Source organism: Fonsecaea monophora (assembly GCF_001642475.1).
Source record: "Fonsecaea monophora strain CBS 269.37 chromosome Unknown Scaff81, whole genome shotgun sequence".
NCBI lineage: Eukaryota > Fungi > Ascomycota > Eurotiomycetes > Chaetothyriales > Herpotrichiellaceae > Fonsecaea > Fonsecaea monophora.
Window position 1 is genome coordinate 17,115 of NW_019174012.1, and position 17,762 is coordinate 34,876.

At 52.1% G+C, this 17,762-nt stretch overlaps 7 protein-coding genes across 7 annotated transcripts; 2 read left to right on the forward strand and 5 right to left on the reverse strand.

The window, feature by feature from the left end:
* Positions 1–17: 17 nt before the first annotated feature.
* AYO21_08855 (hypothetical protein) lies at positions 18–1,992 on the reverse strand (the record flags this gene model as incomplete). The annotated part of the gene is made up of 3 exons (XM_022658796.1): positions 18–1,386; positions 1,439–1,821; positions 1,882–1,992. The coding sequence occupies 3 exons, from the start codon at positions 1,990–1,992 to the stop codon at positions 18–20; spliced, it is 1,863 nt and encodes a 620-aa protein (XP_022508846.1).
* Positions 1,993–4,009: 2,017 nt separating this feature from the next.
* AYO21_08856 (hypothetical protein) lies at positions 4,010–5,903 on the forward strand (the record flags this gene model as incomplete). Its single annotated transcript, XM_022658797.1, has 3 exons — positions 4,010–4,082; positions 4,132–4,857; positions 4,915–5,903. The coding sequence occupies 3 exons, from the start codon at positions 4,010–4,012 to the stop codon at positions 5,901–5,903; spliced, it is 1,788 nt and encodes a 595-aa protein (XP_022508847.1).
* Positions 5,904–7,281: 1,378 nt separating this feature from the next.
* Positions 7,282–8,034, reverse strand: AYO21_08857 (hypothetical protein; the record flags this gene model as incomplete). Its single annotated transcript, XM_022658798.1, has 1 exon — positions 7,282–8,034. The coding sequence occupies one exon, from the start codon at positions 8,032–8,034 to the stop codon at positions 7,282–7,284; it is 753 nt and encodes a 250-aa protein (XP_022508848.1).
* A 1,009-nt stretch (positions 8,035–9,043) lies between these two features.
* AYO21_08858 (hypothetical protein) lies at positions 9,044–11,075 on the forward strand (the record flags this gene model as incomplete). The annotated part of the gene is made up of 4 exons (XM_022658799.1): positions 9,044–9,618; positions 9,709–10,146; positions 10,216–10,792; positions 10,944–11,075. 4 exons carry the CDS (start codon positions 9,044–9,046, stop codon positions 11,073–11,075), a joined length of 1,722 nt encoding a protein of 573 aa, XP_022508849.1.
* A 511-nt stretch (positions 11,076–11,586) lies between these two features.
* On the reverse strand, positions 11,587–12,585 carry AYO21_08859 (hypothetical protein; the record flags this gene model as incomplete). The annotated part of the gene is made up of 1 exon (XM_022658800.1): positions 11,587–12,585. The coding sequence occupies one exon, from the start codon at positions 12,583–12,585 to the stop codon at positions 11,587–11,589; it is 999 nt and encodes a 332-aa protein (XP_022508850.1).
* A 508-nt stretch (positions 12,586–13,093) lies between these two features.
* On the reverse strand, positions 13,094–14,728 carry AYO21_08860 (hypothetical protein; the record flags this gene model as incomplete). The annotated part of the gene is made up of 1 exon (XM_022658801.1): positions 13,094–14,728. One exon carries the CDS (start codon positions 14,726–14,728, stop codon positions 13,094–13,096), a length of 1,635 nt encoding a protein of 544 aa, XP_022508851.1.
* A 1,088-nt stretch (positions 14,729–15,816) lies between these two features.
* AYO21_08861 (hypothetical protein) lies at positions 15,817–17,688 on the reverse strand (the record flags this gene model as incomplete). The annotated part of the gene is made up of 2 exons (XM_022658802.1): positions 15,817–17,405; positions 17,472–17,688. The coding sequence occupies 2 exons, from the start codon at positions 17,686–17,688 to the stop codon at positions 15,817–15,819; spliced, it is 1,806 nt and encodes a 601-aa protein (XP_022508852.1).
* Positions 17,689–17,762: the final 74 nt, after the last annotated feature.

Here is a 17,762-nt window from a genome sequence, read left to right on the forward strand (position 1 = left end):
GGAACATTGGACCAAGGCTAGAACATCTCTGAGCCAACCCGAACTGCACATGGCCGGCCGGAAGTGTCGAGTACAGCTGTTGCTGCACTAATCAGATCAAGATCCTTTCCGGGTACTCCCAGCAGGTTCACGCAAACGGGAAGTTGTTCTTGACGTTCGGTGATGCGGGATTCAAACGGGATTTGTGCTATTGGAATGACAAGATCTGGGCATCCCAATATAGGAGACAGGAAGAGGGAATCGAACCCGCTTTGTACGGTGGGTGGGTTAGGGGGATGATCCCGGTAGTTTGGCACCCCTTCCGAGATAGGCATCACCAAGATTGAGTTCTTTTCCGGACCTCCCATGACTTCGTTGAGAAACCAAGACTTGTAGACCTCCAACCGTCGCAGACCCTCTCGGTGTTGCTCTTTCGTGACTCCTCTGCCCAGGTTCCACCGCCATTTCACGAAAGAATTCACGTAGGGTTCCTTGCCTCGCTTCTTCACATACCGGTCCCGGAATGAAGCCTGGCTGTGATAGAACTCGCGGTAGAAGGTCTGGACAATAACATCGCTGAGAAAGGCTTCGAGATCCTGGCCCTCACAACCTTCTGGGGGTGAATCTAGCCATTTCTGCCTTATCGAGACTCGGTCCAGCGTGCCACTGATCGAAGTCCTGAGGTCATCAACAAAGGACTCAAGATGTTCCAAATGCTGTTCATTATCCTTCGGCAAGTAGTCTTGCGGATACAGGATGCAAGAGGGTCTAGGTGTAACTCCAGCGCCTGTCGTTGATTCGAGGTGGCACCACAGCGAAGCCACTGAAGCAAATTTGGTCAAGTCTCGAGACAAGATGACTGGAGTATCAAATTGCAGAAAAGTCGGCCACATTCCTCCAAGGTCCACAAGGTCATGTGTTGGACGATATTGAAAACATCCATTGGCTGCGGCGGGACGTCTTCCACTTCCCGAGGTATCTTCTGCTATGGTAAGATCAAGCCAGTCGTAAGCAGCAATCGCAGCAGCACTTCCACTGCTGCTCCCAGCCGGAGATTGGTAGCCGTCAGCTCTTGGGTTGAACGGAGCATGGTAATCAATGGCCTCGGTCGGCTCTTCTCTTGATATCATTGAGCTGATCTTGGTCGTTCCTAGTACGTCCGCGCCAGCGTCAATGAGTCTCTTCACGCATACTGCTGTAGAAGTCGAGGGTGTACTGATGTCGTAAAAAGCTCTGTTGCATAGTGTCGTTGTCAATCCATTCATGTCGAACATGTCCTTGACTGCAATGCGCATCCCATCTAATGGTCCTTTAGAGTACCTTACTGCACGCGAAGGTGTCGCGATGCTCAAAGTCTGATACTGCGCACCAGAGATCCTCAACGGGATATACACGGTGTCGCCAACCCTGCTCTTTAGTCAGCAAAGAGTACCATGGGAGTAGTCATGGCCAACAATACTTCTTTGCCTCAGGTGGCTCTACCGCAACCATAAAGGCGCCCTGAATATCGTCATATAGCCTGGACACTTGCCACAACGAACCATCTTCAATAAGGTACGGTCCTGGCACCGGGAGGGTCACATGATGTGACCACCGCTCCAGTGAGAGAATTTTGCTGCCGTAAGACCTGACGAGATCGTGTTCATTGTGGACGTTTCCTCTTGGGTCGCCGGGCCCATCTAGCAGAAGGACATTGGCCAAGAACTCCGGCTGCAAGACGTCATCATTTTGCAAGACATAATCGACGTACGACTGTTGGCCGTCCTTCGAGGGAAACTCGGGAAATTGTCGCGGCAAGATTGTTAGCAAGGCTTTGGTTGGCCATCCTATACCGTCGGGACACTTTTCACGATAGAGATTAGCGAAATCCGCCTGCGCAGATATCAAAGACCCTCGGCTCACCTTCAATCGATGACTCGCAACATATTTGAGGTCGTGAAGCTCAAACAACAACAAGTGGCCGACCCGGTGCAGGTTCCTTGTTCTACGCGCAGCCCGCACCGAGCGCGTCATGGTAGGCAGATGTAGAGCTGAAGATTGAAATGTTTCGAAACGAGGGGTGGTAGCAACGGTGCAGGTTGTTCATTTGGCATTAGTAGTAGAGCTTACCCTATTTCCCAGCTTTTCGGTAAAGTTCGGTGCGCGTTTGGTAGGTGCGATGTGTTTGCTGGTGAGGGGTGATGCTGCTAGGTGCCACTGCAGGCCTCGACGCTCAGAGCGCCAGGCCGAAAACTGTCCGACCGGCATCACCATGACTAACAGACGGCTTGTGTGTTGTAGTGAAGTTGTTTTACAAATATTCATGTTCCCAAGTGAAATTTGGGTTTAGCCAGCACGCCAGCAAGGCCACTTTGGAAGGCAAGGCAGCCGGATCGAGAATCGAACGAATGGACCGCTGGTGTAAGACCCACGCACGTCGCACGTCACACGTCAATCTCGATACCACTACTCCACCTGTTTTACAATTGTCCAACCATCAGGCTCATCATTTCAAAGATGGCCTCAAACGAGAAGAAAGATTCCAGCAAAACTATACGGGCCTGTCAAAATCACGAATATCCTTCTATTCGAACCGGGTACGACATCGCCCGTAAAACCCTCGGGCCAAAGACTCGAGGGTGGGCGGCTTTCACGCGCCTTTGCTCGTGAACCATCCTGACGACGACCCACGCCAATCACAGCGGGATACACAACCATTGAAGAGGGGGGAAGTCAAGACGATGCGGAGCGTCACACTTGGTTGCGTGTGACGCTCCTCGAAAAGAAACAGCTCCAGGAGAATGAAGAGATCTAGTAAGAGCCAGCAGGAAATTCACCTACGAGCAGCAGTATACTTCGGCGCCGTGGAGAGAAGTACGACGATAGTAGGCGAGTCGCATTCGCCGCGTCCTATCTACGCGACGAAGCTCTACGGTAGTAGAGTCGCCTCCCTGCGCGGCCTATGGTGTGGTCACATTTTGCGAGTGCCCTACGGGATATGGTCCAGACACTGCAAACCGCATGGCAGACTCATCTCTCAAGCTAAAACGGCTACAACAAGGGACTCTCTCGTTGGGGGGACCAATCTTAGCGGTCGAGGTAGAGGACGAGGTTCCTAACCTCACAGTCAATAACAGAAGGCCTAGGTGAATTATCTACGGCCGGAGCTACGCTTCGTAGCCCTACATGAGCCACCTAAGTCGCGTACGAAACGTACGCGCAAGAAGAATACAGGCGATAGGGTGTGCTACTGGTGCGGTAAAGAAGGAACTGTACCCTGGTAAAAATAAAGCGTGATATTAAGCGCAGAAAGCTTCGCCTAGGCTCGAAGTGAGTTCTACACGCGGCTCCTGGCTATACGTAGTGCCTGAATGGTTACTGAGGAGTTGAATACAAGTTCGGGGCGATATGCGCCCCCTCTATCGCCGACTGTCCACCGTCACTACAACATGCGGCGAACGAGCGAAACGCGCACACCTGCCTTGCGAGACTACGACAGCCAGGGGCACCTGACTTTACTGCTATCCTACCGGTACGAGAGCGACAATCAAAGCGATACGGATACGAGTCGATTCAGAAGCACTCTCCGGCGGCATGGGAGTAATAACCACAAAAGGCTGCGAGCCAGCTACAAGTTGGGACAGAACGACAAGGAAATAAGCTACATTGTTGCGGAAGAGGCGGGTACAACCGTGGCGGAAGGATGTCCCCCGAGGGAACGCCCATCCATTCAAGACGCTGCATCATAACTCGAGCACACGTCTCGCGTACTCCTACCGCGCGAGAAGCCGTACTGAGTCGCCCTCAGGCTGAGCAAGGCGAATTGATCGCTCAAACCGAGCCGCAGCACACTGACCAAGTTGCCTTGTGCGACAGGCCAAGCCTTGTTCTCTCTGTCCTCTAGGCCCTCCCAAGAACACTGAAGGTGGGTTACACAACGCTGGACTGCGCACAATCGTTTGATTGTTACAATTTTCTTTAAAGAAAAAAAGAAAAAAAAAGGAAGAAAAAAAGCACATTGTGTAAATCGCTTGTCGTTACTAAAAATACCATGGCGACACTGGCACCTTCAGCTTTCCCGTCAATAACTCGCACAAGACCAGAGCTAGAATGGAAGAAAACGAGTCAGCTGTACCTGTCCGCCTGTTGAAGCCCGAGGCTAACCTTTGACAGTCTCACCACAAGATTATGCTCGTCTTGTCGAGTCTCATTCTAAGCGCTCTGCGGCAGAAACTGTCTATCCTGGAACCAACTTCGCCAACCTCGCAGCGTATTTGCTGGGGCCATATGAGAGGCACAACGCTGCGAGCTCTCATGAGAACGTGTCTGCCAATGAACCCATGGTTGACACGAGCTATGTTACCCTATACTGCTTTGGCGACCGGGGCAATAATTCGACTCATCACTTCGTTCGGTCGACACAGCTCACTAACCTCAACCTAGAAACACAGACTGATATCAAAGGGCGATTGCTCTTTATACGCGGCAACGTCGCTCCCGAGTGGCTGGCTGTCATAGGTGCTAAATTTCGCCTGGATCCGGAGTTCTTCCAGAGACATCTTGATTTCAAACATGTCATCCGACGACCCGACTACTTCTTGTTACCTACAATGCCCTCCGGGGCCAGCCAGATGACGCGATTCCGGCTCAACACGATCGGCTATGTTATGCAGCATCACAGAACCGGGCGCAGGCCCGACCAGGCCGATTTGGACATGGTTAGACATCGTGCCGAAGACTCTTGGGCTGACTATGTGGAAAGACTCGCCCGCGGCCGTGAAGGCGAGAGCAGGTCCGGGGACTCGATCGTGCGAGAATTCTCCATCCATGACCACGATCACTTTAGTCTCGAGCAGGACGTTTCGGTGCACATAACTTCCGCGGATGACAAATGGCTTGGTGAGAACATTGTGTAGAGTCTCCTCGGGTCTGCCACATGCTAACGCCATACTTCAGCAGTGGTATGGCTCGATGTAGGTCAAGCCCTGAATCTAGGTCCTGCCGAACCATGGAGCCCACAGCTATTCGGAGTCGACCCCCTTGAAATAAGCCTCCATCCTACCATTCAGCAACGTGATGGTGTGGCCTTGGGCGGGAAGTCATACATCAACGAAACGGCAAAATCTGAAGAAGATGATACCAATCATTGTCGGATCGTCCAGACAGCCTCGTTGTTGCACCTCGAGTATGACCGCCATTTGGAAGCCGACACCGTATCCGATCTTCCTATATTCGTGTTGATTGATATCCTTCGTCTCTGCGCCAACTCCGAGGTTCAACTTCTCAACATGATAGAGGCGAAGATTAGCACGGAGCTAAGTCCAGCTCGGTCACAGGCTCAGAACGAGCCCACGGTGTCAAACCTCCTATACCACAAGCGAGTATTACGTCGTCATATGCAACGACTACTCGAAAACAAAAGCTTTATCGAGACTCAAGCCAGCATGACCCAACATGATTCATTGAAACCCTGTCTTCCGAGCGGTTCAATGTCAAAGCTAGACACGATATTACATGATTTTGATTATCTACTCGAGAAGGCCAAGGATCTCGCGAACGAATGTGATCGTGGCATGGGTATCATGATGAACAAGGCAAGCATCAAAGAAGCCCAGAAGGCAATTGTGCAGGCTGAACGAATCACCAAGCTCACCAAACTTGCATTTGTCTTTGTGCCATTGTCTTTCACTTGTTCATTCTTCGGAATGAACTTCTCGCAATTTTCTGAGGACAGCGACCTTAGTCTCTGGATTTGGCCCACTCTTTCCGCTCCCATCCTTATCCTCTCAATGATTTTCATGAATTGGGATGTGGCGTGGGAGATTCGGAGATGGCTCACATGGGCTGATCGATCAAGCCAACCCCTCCGCACTTGGCTGACTGAACGGAGCTCGCGGTTCTATGCACGCTGGATTGATCGCAGGAAACTTCCCCCGGAAGTATGAGTAACGCAGGGGAGGACGGTCTGAACAGGCTGAGGATGAGCTAAATGAGACCAGGCTAAAGTAGAACCTATGGATGACGCCTAGACTACCTCTATCTTTTGACTTGCTTAACTCGGCCGGGGCTGGCGTCCGTGACTTTAAGGGTGAGGGTTTTATTGTTAGAGGCAGCAGTTTCGGGGGTATTAACTTGCTAAACATTGTCTAGCACAGTCTGTTTGTTTGGAGAAATATATCAGCATGTGTAGCTTGTATACACAGAAAAAATAGACTGTGAGGCGTAGACCCTTCAGGCACTCCTCAAGACGCCAGGGAAGCGATTAACTACGCGTTTTTAATTAGGGTTGTTCACAGATGGATTCTATGTCACAGAACGATGAAATGAGGCTGTTGATGATCAATTTAATGTTGTTGTTAATGGAAGTTGAGTTAGTTAAAGAGTGGCGGCGGCGACAAGCCGGAATGGAAAGTGAAATCGTGAGAATTAGGATCGGAATAACTAAGATCCATGGAAGTCACGTTATCTGTCTTCTCATTAGCCAATCGATAAGCGCCGGTAAGGGCAACCAATCAGAAGCGTGGCTGTTCGTTCAGTTTTGCTGGTAATACCAGCTCAGCTAAAGCTTCGCTGGATAACATCTCTATTACTTCCCTTGGCTAGATCTCGGGTGACGGCCTGCGGCAGCCATTGCGGTAAGGCTGGCATAACTCTCATAGTCGCCCTCTCGCTACCAACACACCTCGCCGATCCTGTCAATGGAAGCGTGCGATATAGAAGCCTTGCTGCCCGTGGCTGGCACTTCCTCCAAAAACCTAAGTCTCTTTGGGGGGAAAAAATGTCCTTGGGGAATGAGAGGGTCGCTGCTGTTTTCACTTTTATTGTCTTCGTCATATTCGTTTGGGACCCGTCACTCTCGGCCACGTCGTTTACTGCGGGCTCTGGCAACGGATGCCATCCATGTCTGTCGGGATTCATGAGCTGCCGGCGGCAATGCAGACATTCTGACGATGACCTTACGCGGATCTTCGTGATCGGATATACTAGGGCGGGTGGAGACGCTTTGTGCGCCGGCCTGAGGTACACAAGGGATCCGCGGCGTGCTAGCAGCAACTTTCAGTTCCTTGCTCTATAAAGACGAGAACCTATTATTCGGAGCAAAAGCAGCGCCCACATCTGGGCTGCCTAAACCAAAGGCGGATTTCCCGGCAACAATTTATATACAATGTTAGGTATTTCGGCCCCTTTGAATAGGGTACACAAAGCAGCATTTACCTATCATTTTTCAAACCATTCTACTGCGGAGAACATGCTGATTGAAACAGACGCTGAGTGAGGTCTAATGTCTATGTTGTAAGTGGACTGTCTTCGCACACTAGGTATTCACTGTTGGCCCAACGCACAAATGAGTCCAAATGCCCGAGCCTCAATCTCTCCCGCGAATATCTTCAGCTGCTGCACGATGCTCTGAGTTATAACCCGGTGTTTGGCAAACGGGGCCGCCATGGATTCGGCCAGCTCGACCAAGATGACCCATCTCTCCGGCGTTTCTGCAGATTGAAAGCTGGCTTTCTCATACGACTTGGTCGAGCTTCCTGACTGTGAGGCATATCGGTCGTATTGGAGGAGGTGAATGGCTAGGAGACTCTGGTGCTGGCTCGACAGGCTCGGCCAGACGGTTTCTGCAATCCAACCGCCAAGCTCGTCCCTCTGGCCCTGCGACGCGGGAGGCTGGAAGGTGATGAGCACTATTGTGGCGCCCGATCCCGATCCGGAGAACTGGCCAAACTCGGGCCGCGAACAAGACTGGCCGACGCGACATACCAGACGGTTCATGGACGCCATCAAGGGCATGTTTCGCTGGGTGCCGGGCGTGGGGTGGTTCAGCGCGTCCATGTACGCGGGTGAGGTGAAGACGTCCACCGAAGAGACCTCGTAGCAGACCAGGTACTGCGATTTGGCATCCTCGACCGAGTAGTAGCGACGAGCTCGTCGAAAGCCCGAAATGGCGAGACGCTCCGGGAGGTGCTCATAGGTCCACCATTCGTTGAGATCTTCTTCATCGGTGGACTTGTCTTGGACCTCTCCCCAGATGACCATCATCCCCCTCTCCCGAGGCAAGGTTGCAGCCGGCATGGCGCGAGGTGTTTGCAGTTCAGACAGCACACAGTGTCTGGATGTAGGTCGAGTGCTCTTCACCCACGGATTGCTTGGTCAGATGGACTTGAGACGAATGCTGTTCAGAATGTTTAGGGGTTTTTCCGCGTTGTCCCGACACCTTTTGTATCCGAGTCTACATGGCAAGGGGAGAAGGAAGACGAAGCGATGTCCGTGTTATTAAGAACCCCGGTTGACCAGCTGAATCTTATGCCGGGAGTGCTTACCTCGTGGTCTGGGAGAACACATCATTTGGAGAAGGAGGATCCATCTACCCCAGTCGTGATAAGGCGACCGACATAGTCTGAGAACACAGAGAGCATGGGTAGAAGTGAGGTCTCGGTATTCGGCAGTCGTCAAGGTCGGTAGTGGGAGGGATTTCCTCGCATCATTTGGGTGATCCGTCTGGGGATTGGCACAGGGAGCCAGATATTAGATCCTGGTCCTTGACTCAACGTGGAGGGGTACACCACTAGCGTCTTGGCACACATTTCGCGGAGAGAATAGCTGTTAGACACACGCCCTCTCTGCCTCTCTCTCCCCCATTTACCGAGTACCAGAATCCCACTAATTCCACCCCCCCTGTCGGTCCATCAACATCTCGCACACTCTCCGCTCCGCCTCCTCCACACCCCAGAACGCCCATCCCCAATCCAGTACCGAGTCCCTCGTACGTGCGGACACGCCACTCCATTGGAGAATTCCTCTCCCCTGCGTCGTCTCTACCGACTACCGACTGCCGCTCTCTCATCAGCCATGGACTGGGGTTGCAAGGACTACCGGTACCATCCCCCGCGTCTCCAGACTTTTGATGAGAATAGTCAGACTAATTCTCTACCGCCTCCACCGCATTCGAGTTCAGTATTTATAGCTGCTGCTCCTATCCGTCAAGTGGTGATCATAATGCCCATGCTTCTTGCTACCTGCCGAGTTTCTTGAGCATCCCTCGTCCATCGTCGCAAGACCCCGTCGAGCTCAGGATACCACCATGGCATACCAAACCAAAGAGAACTCCATCCATCTGGAGGAGGCCACGGGCAACACGGACCTAAAGGCCACCATCACCGTCGACAGCCGCCACAATGACGAGGCCATGACGGTTCTGGCCAGCTACAGCGGTCCGCAAACATGGACCGACAAAGAAGAGCAACAGGTCAGGAGGAAGATCGACCGTCGCCTCCTCCCTATCCTCGTCATCTGCTACGGTCTACAATACTACGACAAGGCCATGATCTCGCAGGCCGCGCTGTTTGGCCTTCGCACCGACCTCGAACTCACCGTCGCCAACCGCTTCTCCTTTGCCTCGTCCATCTTCTACTTGGGCTTCATCGCCGGCGCCTACCCGGCTATTGTCATGGCTCAGCGCTTCCCCATCGAGAAAGTAGCCGCGAGCATCATCTTGGCTTGGGGCATCTGTCTTATCTGCACGCCGGCATGTCACAATTGGCAGGGCCTCTTCGCGCAGAGGTTCTTCCTCGGCTTTATCGAGGCAGGAGTCAGTCCGATGTTCATGCTGGTTGTGGGCCAGTTCTACAAGAAGAATGAGCAGGCTCTGCGCATGGGGTGAGTGTATTTCTCTGTCTCTCTTTTGGTTCTTTTCACCCTTCTAAATCTCAGCGCTCCATCGAACGCAGGCTGACTGTGGGACGATAGTGTATGGTACTGTGCGTGTGGCTACGTATCCATTTTCTCGCCTTTGATCAACTACGGATTCGGGCACGTCAAAGGATCTCTGTCCCCCTGGCGCTACATGTACCTCTTTGCCGGCTCCATCACCATCCTGTGGTCCGTGATCGTCTACTTCTACCTGCCCCCTGATCCCATCCGTGCCAAAGGATTCACCGAGCGCGAGCATTTCATCGCGGTGAGTCGACTGCAGTCGAATAATTCGGGCGTCCGCAACACGCACTTTAAAAAAGAACAAATGATCGAATTGATGTTCGACCTCAAATTTTGGGTCATGTTCATGATGACCCTGTTGGCCATGTTTGCCAATGCACCCGTGTCGACGTTCACGCCTCTGATCATCTCCGGATTCGGGTTCAACACGCTAAACTCTCTGCTGTTGGTTGTTCCTGTTGGATTTTTCACGTAAGTTGTGCTCTGCCGGCGGTGACCATGATGATAAAACTGACAAAACGCTAACCTGTGTATATCAAGTGGTACCGCCGAATTAATCATCCCCTACCTCGCCTACAGGTATCCCAACATCCGGACATATCTCGTCGCGATATCTGAACTGATCACCATCCTCGCCGCCGCCCTGCTCTGGGCTCTTCCTAGAAGCGCCATTGGGGGGTTGATGTTCGGCGTGGTCATCCTGCCCTGCTTTGCCGCCGGATACGTGATTCAATTAGGTCTCCAAATCGCCAATACCGCGGGGTATACAAAGCGCTCGTTGGCCTCGTCGGGCATTTTCGTTGCCTATTGCATTGGTAAGAGTCTCTTAGAAGCACAAAACGATTGCGAGACGCACGGTACTCGCTGGTTGGCCCGGAATGGAATGCTGACGGTGGTTTCCATGGCAGGTAACTTTGTTGCGCCTCTCACGTTCAGGACGCAGGACGCGCCCGTATACGCCCCCGGACTAGCCACCGTGGTCGCCACCTCGATCGGCGTGGTGTTCTTGTCCATGTTCTACCGATTCCTCTGCGTTAGGGACAATAAGAGGCGGGACGCCACGGGCACACTCGAGGCGTTTGACCATGCTTACGAGGACGACTTGACTGATAAAAAAGTAAGTTCTGCTTTCTTCTTCGCTGTACGACCAACGAGCTTGCATGCGTGCAAGCTCGCGTCAGTTATGCTGCGTGTTGAAGATATGGATCAAAAGCTAATCTGACATATTTTCTTTCACGCAGAATCCGCAGTTTCGCTATACCTTGTAGGTGTATGAGATGGGCTGGGAATGCTGGATGATCTACCCTTCCTCTGCTAGGAGTGCACTCCTAGCGGAGGGAGAGGAGGGCAAGGACATTGTATTGCATTCTACACTGTTCGTGATGGCCATTGGCTGGTAGGCTTACGTAGCTCTGTATCAGCGTATGGTTTCTCTAGCAGGCAGCAGACTCACTGTTCTCGTCTCTCTTCTCTTGGTGCTGAGTCTCCCACACACCATACCCGATATCAAGTATCCACTCAAGTATCGACTCGAGTTCTTCTATGTATATAGCTACAGCTCGAAAGTCACTATCCCTACCTACCTACCTACCTACCTAGTATGGTCGAAATAGAGGAACCGCTGCCGGAAATATGAAATTATGGCATTAGATCTCGATTCGACTCTTCGATGGGAACTCCAGGGGTCTCAATTCTTTCAGTAGTGGTGGGCTGCTTATCAGAATGAGCTGAGGAACATATATACCTTTTTGCAAAAGACAAGTCTGAGCGTGGCAAAGGAAGGTTCTTTATTCTGTGTATATTCTGTAGACTTTGAGAAGTTAGTTATATGGTAGTTATTCCCACGGTAACCTTCCACCCACCCACCTTCGTCCCATCTGGTGCAGTAGCACATCAACCCTCCCTATACCCCTACACCCTACATATGAGTTTGCCCATGGTCTGGTTCGACTCCAACACCTCATGCGCCTTTTGGATCTCGTCCATGTCAAAAACCCTTTCGATGAAGATCTTGAACCGGCCGTCCACAAGCCTAGGCAGCGCGTGCTCGACCAGCAAGTCCCGCAGTTTCTTTTGATACGGCTCGTCGCGACTCCGGAGACTGCTCCCCTCGAACCTCAATCTCTTGCCGAGAAAAGCACTGATGTCGACGTCGCCCTTGACGACGGTCCCGCTCAGCCAGCCCAAGTTGACAATGTGGGCATCCCTTGCTCCCGCTTTCAGGTTCTGCCTGAAATAGTCGGCCCCCACAAAGTCCACGATCAGGTCTGCCCCCTTTCCTCCCGTGTAGGCAAGTAACGCATCCGCCCAGTCGCCTTCTCTATAATTGAACCCCTCGGTCGCGCCGATGGACTTGCAGAATTGAATTTTGGCTGGTGTACTCGCGGTGACATAGACAGCCGACGCTCCGGCGGCCTTCGAGAGTTGGATTCCGGCAATACTAACGCCGCTCGCCCCAGCATGCCACAAGACGCTCTGGCCTTGTTGATAGTCACCGACTAGGTAGAGCGCTTGGATGGCAGTGATCCAGGTCTCAGGCACCCCGGCAGCCTGTTCCCAGCTGAGTTCTTTGGGTTTGTGAATGAGCATAGACGTGCTCACGGCGATATACTCGGCGTATGCGCCACCATAAGCCAAACCAAAGACCTCATCTCCGACGTTGAAGTCTAGAGTGGAAGAAGGAGACCCAAAGGATTCAATGATGCCTGAGAACTCAACGCCCATAGTCTTGGGGGCTTGAGGCGGTACCGGGTACTTGCCCTCCCGCTGCAAGAGGTCCATGCGGTTGAGTCCAAATGCTTTGATTTTCACCAGGGCCTGATTCTGCGTGGGCTTGGGCATGGGTGTCTCGGCATTGATGAACAAGGCCGAAACAGGCCCTGTCTCGCCTCTGATGTCGACTGCACGCATGGTGGCCATAAGTGAAGGTTGCCTCGAGAAATCTGTTTTCGGTTCGTCAAAGTCTTTGTCTAGACCTGAAATGATGAGTGATGTAGTATTTGGCGATAGTGTACCAACAGATCGACTTGTTGGGTACTTTGGTAATCTTTTGATGTTGGCAAGTTGCCGACTTTTCACTCTGTGTCGACGGTCAGAGTCAATAACCAGAGCCAGGCTGCTGTGGGTCTGGACCCTGGCCAGATTATACAGTAGGGAGCTCGGTAGAGCATGATCTCGGCTGTCCACAAGGTAGTCTTTCGAATTCACTCCTATCAAGATAGAAGCATGCTTCCGTCTTGGTGTTCAGACTGAGACGGCTACCGGTTTGAGATCCGCTTCGGCACTCGGTAGTCGGGGCCGCGGTGGGACTTCCGAGTCTGGTATTGATAAGTGATGCGGAGCTTGCATGGCACGACAAGCGACACATGAGGTGCTTGAGCGCTAATCCTTCCTCGGCGTCGTCAGTCCAACCAGAAAGTCACTGGTACTGAAATATTTGGTCCACGAAAACATCCCCGAAGTCGAAGTTGACGAAACCATCTGCAATGAGATTCCCAGGCAAAAAGAGAGAACTGCTGTCCATCCCTTCGTTGAGACCGCCCAGAAGGTTCGAAGTACTCCGACGACCGTCGGGACCTGCGAGAGATTCGGCTGTGATGTTTTCTTCGTTGTTCGCTCCAGAATTGCCCAACCCGTCCGCTGCTGGGTGGGCGGCATGGGTGGAATACTGCCCAGGTAGAGTTCCGCCAGAAAGCTCCGCACGTTTGAGATTGCCGAGGACCAAGGCAGAGCTTGGAACCGTTGCGGACAGCTCCTGCAAGACTGTCCTGACAATTTCCAGGTTGTCATCAAACCCTTCTGCTTGGCCGGGAAATGTAGCGCGAGCGCGGATTTGTACCACTCCGGCTAGGTAACAAAACCAAGCGTTGATGGGTGCTAGATAAACAAGGTCGTTTCTGCATTGAATTTCTTCGAAAACACGGATTAGATGTGACGCGGTCTGGATGCACTCTTCGAAGGTAGCCCTGGCTGAGCTGGAGACTGGCTCCACCTTCATCAAAGACAATTGGTAGATCAATAAGCAGCCGTAGTATAAAATGTGCAACTCAGAAACCACTCGACGATATGGCCTCGAGTCTGCGTGTTGCAAAGTCAAGTCTGCCGGCAACTCGCAGACCCACGTCTCAAAGGCTTGTCCGATAGGCACGATATCTCGGTAGCTCAAGTTGGGATTGTATCGTCCATCAGCGAGTTGACCAAAAATCATGCAAAGCTTGGTCCTCTCGATGAAGATGTTATTGTCTGGATGTTCGTTGGGAAAGTCGCGTTGCGACAGTGGTTGAACGTCGGTGTCGTGCATATGAATCATCAAGGGCCGCCCATAACAGAAGGACACTAACTTGTCCTGATTCTGGAGCAACGTCAGCATCGAGTACGCAACTGGGAAGGCCATTCCTACAAAGAGATGCCACCACATCCTTCGACGGGTTCCAGCATCTTGGTTGCCGCTGTAGGTTGCTTCTCTGTGAAGACCCATGTGGATTGCATAGCGCGATGCCACCCCCAGCCAATGCCACAGACTGTCTAGGCAGATGACTGTCGGTTCGGTCATGCTTCGACTTGTCATGAGACAGAGCGCTTTGAGAACCACCACTTTATTTCGTTCATGCTCGGCAGCCAGCAGCAGCTTTGCCTTCAGGTAGTGCTTCTTAGCCGCACTCAGCTGGCTTGTTCCTCCTCGTCGGTGACCATAAGCACTTGCAAGCATGCAGACAGTGTGCACCAGCAGAGGCGACTGAAAACGCTCAAAGTCTGTTCGGTCGACGAGGGGTTGGTGGAGATGAATGTGTTCAAAGTAAGCATCAGTCAGTGCGACCACCATCATCTGTGAGGGCAAGGTTATTGCACCAGTGGCCATCAGAGCCTTCGAGTAGAACTTGGCCGTCTCTGCTTCGGTCTCGTCGTCAACCTGGAGCGCGCTGGGATTCTGGAGCATCATGCTCTCCTCTCCCAGATAGCCTACCGATCCCGGTGATGCAGATGGTTGCAGCTCTGCGCGCTCTATAGCCTCCGTCGACTGCGTGCTAGTGGCGGTCTCCCGACGGGACCGCATGTTGCGTTGACGAACTCCCACACGAGGCCTATTGATTGTTCCATCTGCTCAGAATGGTCGAACTCATTTCATGCACATATGTAAAGTCAAACCCACCTGCACACGATGTTTGCCCTTTGACAGCTCTGACATGTCCCATCGGTGCGGTCTTGCAAGTCACATTTCACCTGATCCGGTCAAGTCAATCTGTCTGTCGCCCGATTTGGGGAGAGGAACTCTTACTTTGCGCGCGTGACATTGCATGCATACCTTGGTATTGCGAGTTCGGTGGCCTTCCTTAGTCGTGGAGCCAGACATGACGAGCTGCCACTGAATGTGCACATCTGTACAAGGAAGGTTGAGATGATGAGATTCGAGAGGTTGTAACTTGTCAGCCAACGATAAACATATATTACATACTGTATGTACACCTGAAGACGATGCTGGCTCCAACTGGGGCGACAGGGATGACAACCTGAGGTGTAAGTGAACATAATACGGCAGGTTTTCCGACTCTTCAAGCTGCTGATGAGCCGAGGTGAGTAAAGCAGCGAAAGGCTAAACTAAAAGGGGAGACGAGCGACAGGGACGAAGTGTTTCGTTCATCACTATCATGCACTTGTAGTTTGATCGTGGCGAAGTCTGTATGGCGAATTCATCTGCTGGTGCTTTGTTGGACGACCAAATTTGGCCGATTCATCATTCAATTGCTGGCACGAACGATCTAATCTAATAGGTGTCCCTATTTGACAGCAGCGCCATCAGCGTCTTCTACATACTTATAGAAAGAGTGCAAGGGTACTTGAACCCCTCCAGCTTTCCATGCATTCGATGGACCCAATGTGGCGATTCACCCTAGCTCCCCACACCGCGTCACGGCGTATGGCTGTACCAGATCCTAGCCGAATATACTATCGACCATCATCTCAACTTGATTATCATGAGCTTCCTGGTTCAAATCGGTAAATATTGCTTTTTGAGCGTGTGTTGCGGCCTCCTGGACTCTGCGTGGTGGCCTTCATAACTGAGCGGACGGAATTGACACCATTGTTTTTTCAGTGCCAAAACAGGGAGGTTATATCGACGAATCGAAGCAGATGAAGGACCATTCAAGACCCGCCAATACCTAGGACATCCAAAATTTTCTCGAAATCCGGAGTGCCAAAGCCGCTTGCAACGTCCCATCCTTTGGAAGCGCTGAATCCGGACCCATCGCAGCCTACACTGCTGCCATTGACAACATCAGTGAATGCCGCGAAGCCTTTGTCGTAGAGCCAAGGATTGAGCCAGCCCATAGGGGGTTTGCCTGCTGCAGCGAGGGCGTCATTCACCAACGAGAAGATGCTGGCCACGGTTGGGGCAGAGCAGCTCGTGCCATCGACACTTCGGATAGTTTCGCCTAGAAAGATGAGATACTTGTACCCCTGAGCCGCCACATCAGGGTACGCGCGACCCGATCGATTGTACAACCCTTTGAACTTGTCGCCAATGGTATCGAGGTATCGCTCCACGGATGTGTTTTGCCATTTCGGTCGAGTAAAATAATTGCTGAAACCGGATCCAGAGGCAAACGAATTCTGGGTGTCGAAGGCGACAACTTCGGGATAGTTCATTGTTCCGCCGACACTGGTAACGTACGGACAAGAAGCTGGGAAAACAGGAACGAATGTAGTTCGATTCAGCCCGTCATTGGTGATACAACTGGAGTTATCGCCTACACCAGAGTCCCCGGAGCTGAAGAACAGCGAGATCCCCTGAGCGCCCAGGGCCGCAAACTGATTGCACACGGTCTTAGCGTAGCTCTGCGGTACAGTCTGTTCATGGTCGCCATAGGAGGTGGAAATCACTTTGGGAATGGTGTTGATATCTTGGTCGCGCAGGAAGAGAAGCCAAGTCAGGTAGGGCTCATTCGTATTAGTTTGGACAAAGTCATCGGGCAGAAAGGGGGGCTCGCCGCCGGTAGAGTACAAGGTGACAGGCGTGGGATAGACAATACCAAGCATCGTCTGCAGGTCAAGGTTGCCTTCTAAACCTGCCTTTGATGTGGCATTGTCAACAGGTCCACCATTCACCGAGACTTGAGTGATAGCGTAGGCGGAGTCGACTGCATCAGGACGGAAGTTTCGCAAAAAGGTCTGAGCATCCGATCGGTTCGACACTTGGCCCAGATAATTGGTGAAGCCGACTGAATTATTGTGGGCAGCTTGAGGCTTGTAATTGACGGTGTTGTACAGGGTCCTCAGGCATTTAGGTGTCATGCCACCGAAGTTGCAGGAGCTTTTGATGGTTGTAGCATTGGCGGCGGTTGTGACTTGGGAAATGTCAATGTCCGTAGGAACATCAATAAGTGTGCTAGATTTGGGATTGGCTCGAAGGAACGCAGTGGTGGGCTGAATAGTGGTCACATGGTCATGAAGCGAGCGTGGGAGAGACCAGCTTGTGGTTCGAATGAGTCTGGTACCATCTTGGTGTTGGTAGATGGAGTACTTGGTGTCAAGTAGTTCTTCAGCTTTATTGACAGGGAGAATAACCGTAACCCAATCTCGAGCCGAGTTGACTTGACAGTGAGACGGGTCAATGCCATTGTCAGCCAGCCAGTCTTGAACTAGTTGGTACGTCTCATCAGACGGTCTAAGAAGGTCGTGAACTTCTTGTTGGGACAGATGTTGGCCGTAGCGTTCGTGGGATGGGTTGGAGACTGGAGTGTGGTTAGATTAAAGATTGCAGAACAGCTCTCCGATGCATGTCTAGGACGCGGGCTTACCCTGATGGAGGTGCTGCTCGAGGAGATCGAAATTATTTGGCTGTAAGCCGATGTTGAGGGTCAAGAGATGGAGAGGATGAGGGACGCCAACATGTGACCACGCGGGAGGGACGTTATTGGATTCCTTGACGTTGTAATCGGAGCGCAGATGTATTGGTGAAGCACTGGCCCATGACAGTGCAGCGAAAGCAGCCAAGAGGATGGAATGGATGAACATAGCGAGTGTGAAGGGCAGAAATTACCAGGTACCTAGTTGGCAGGGCAAAGAGAAGGCAAAGAAGAAGCGAGCGA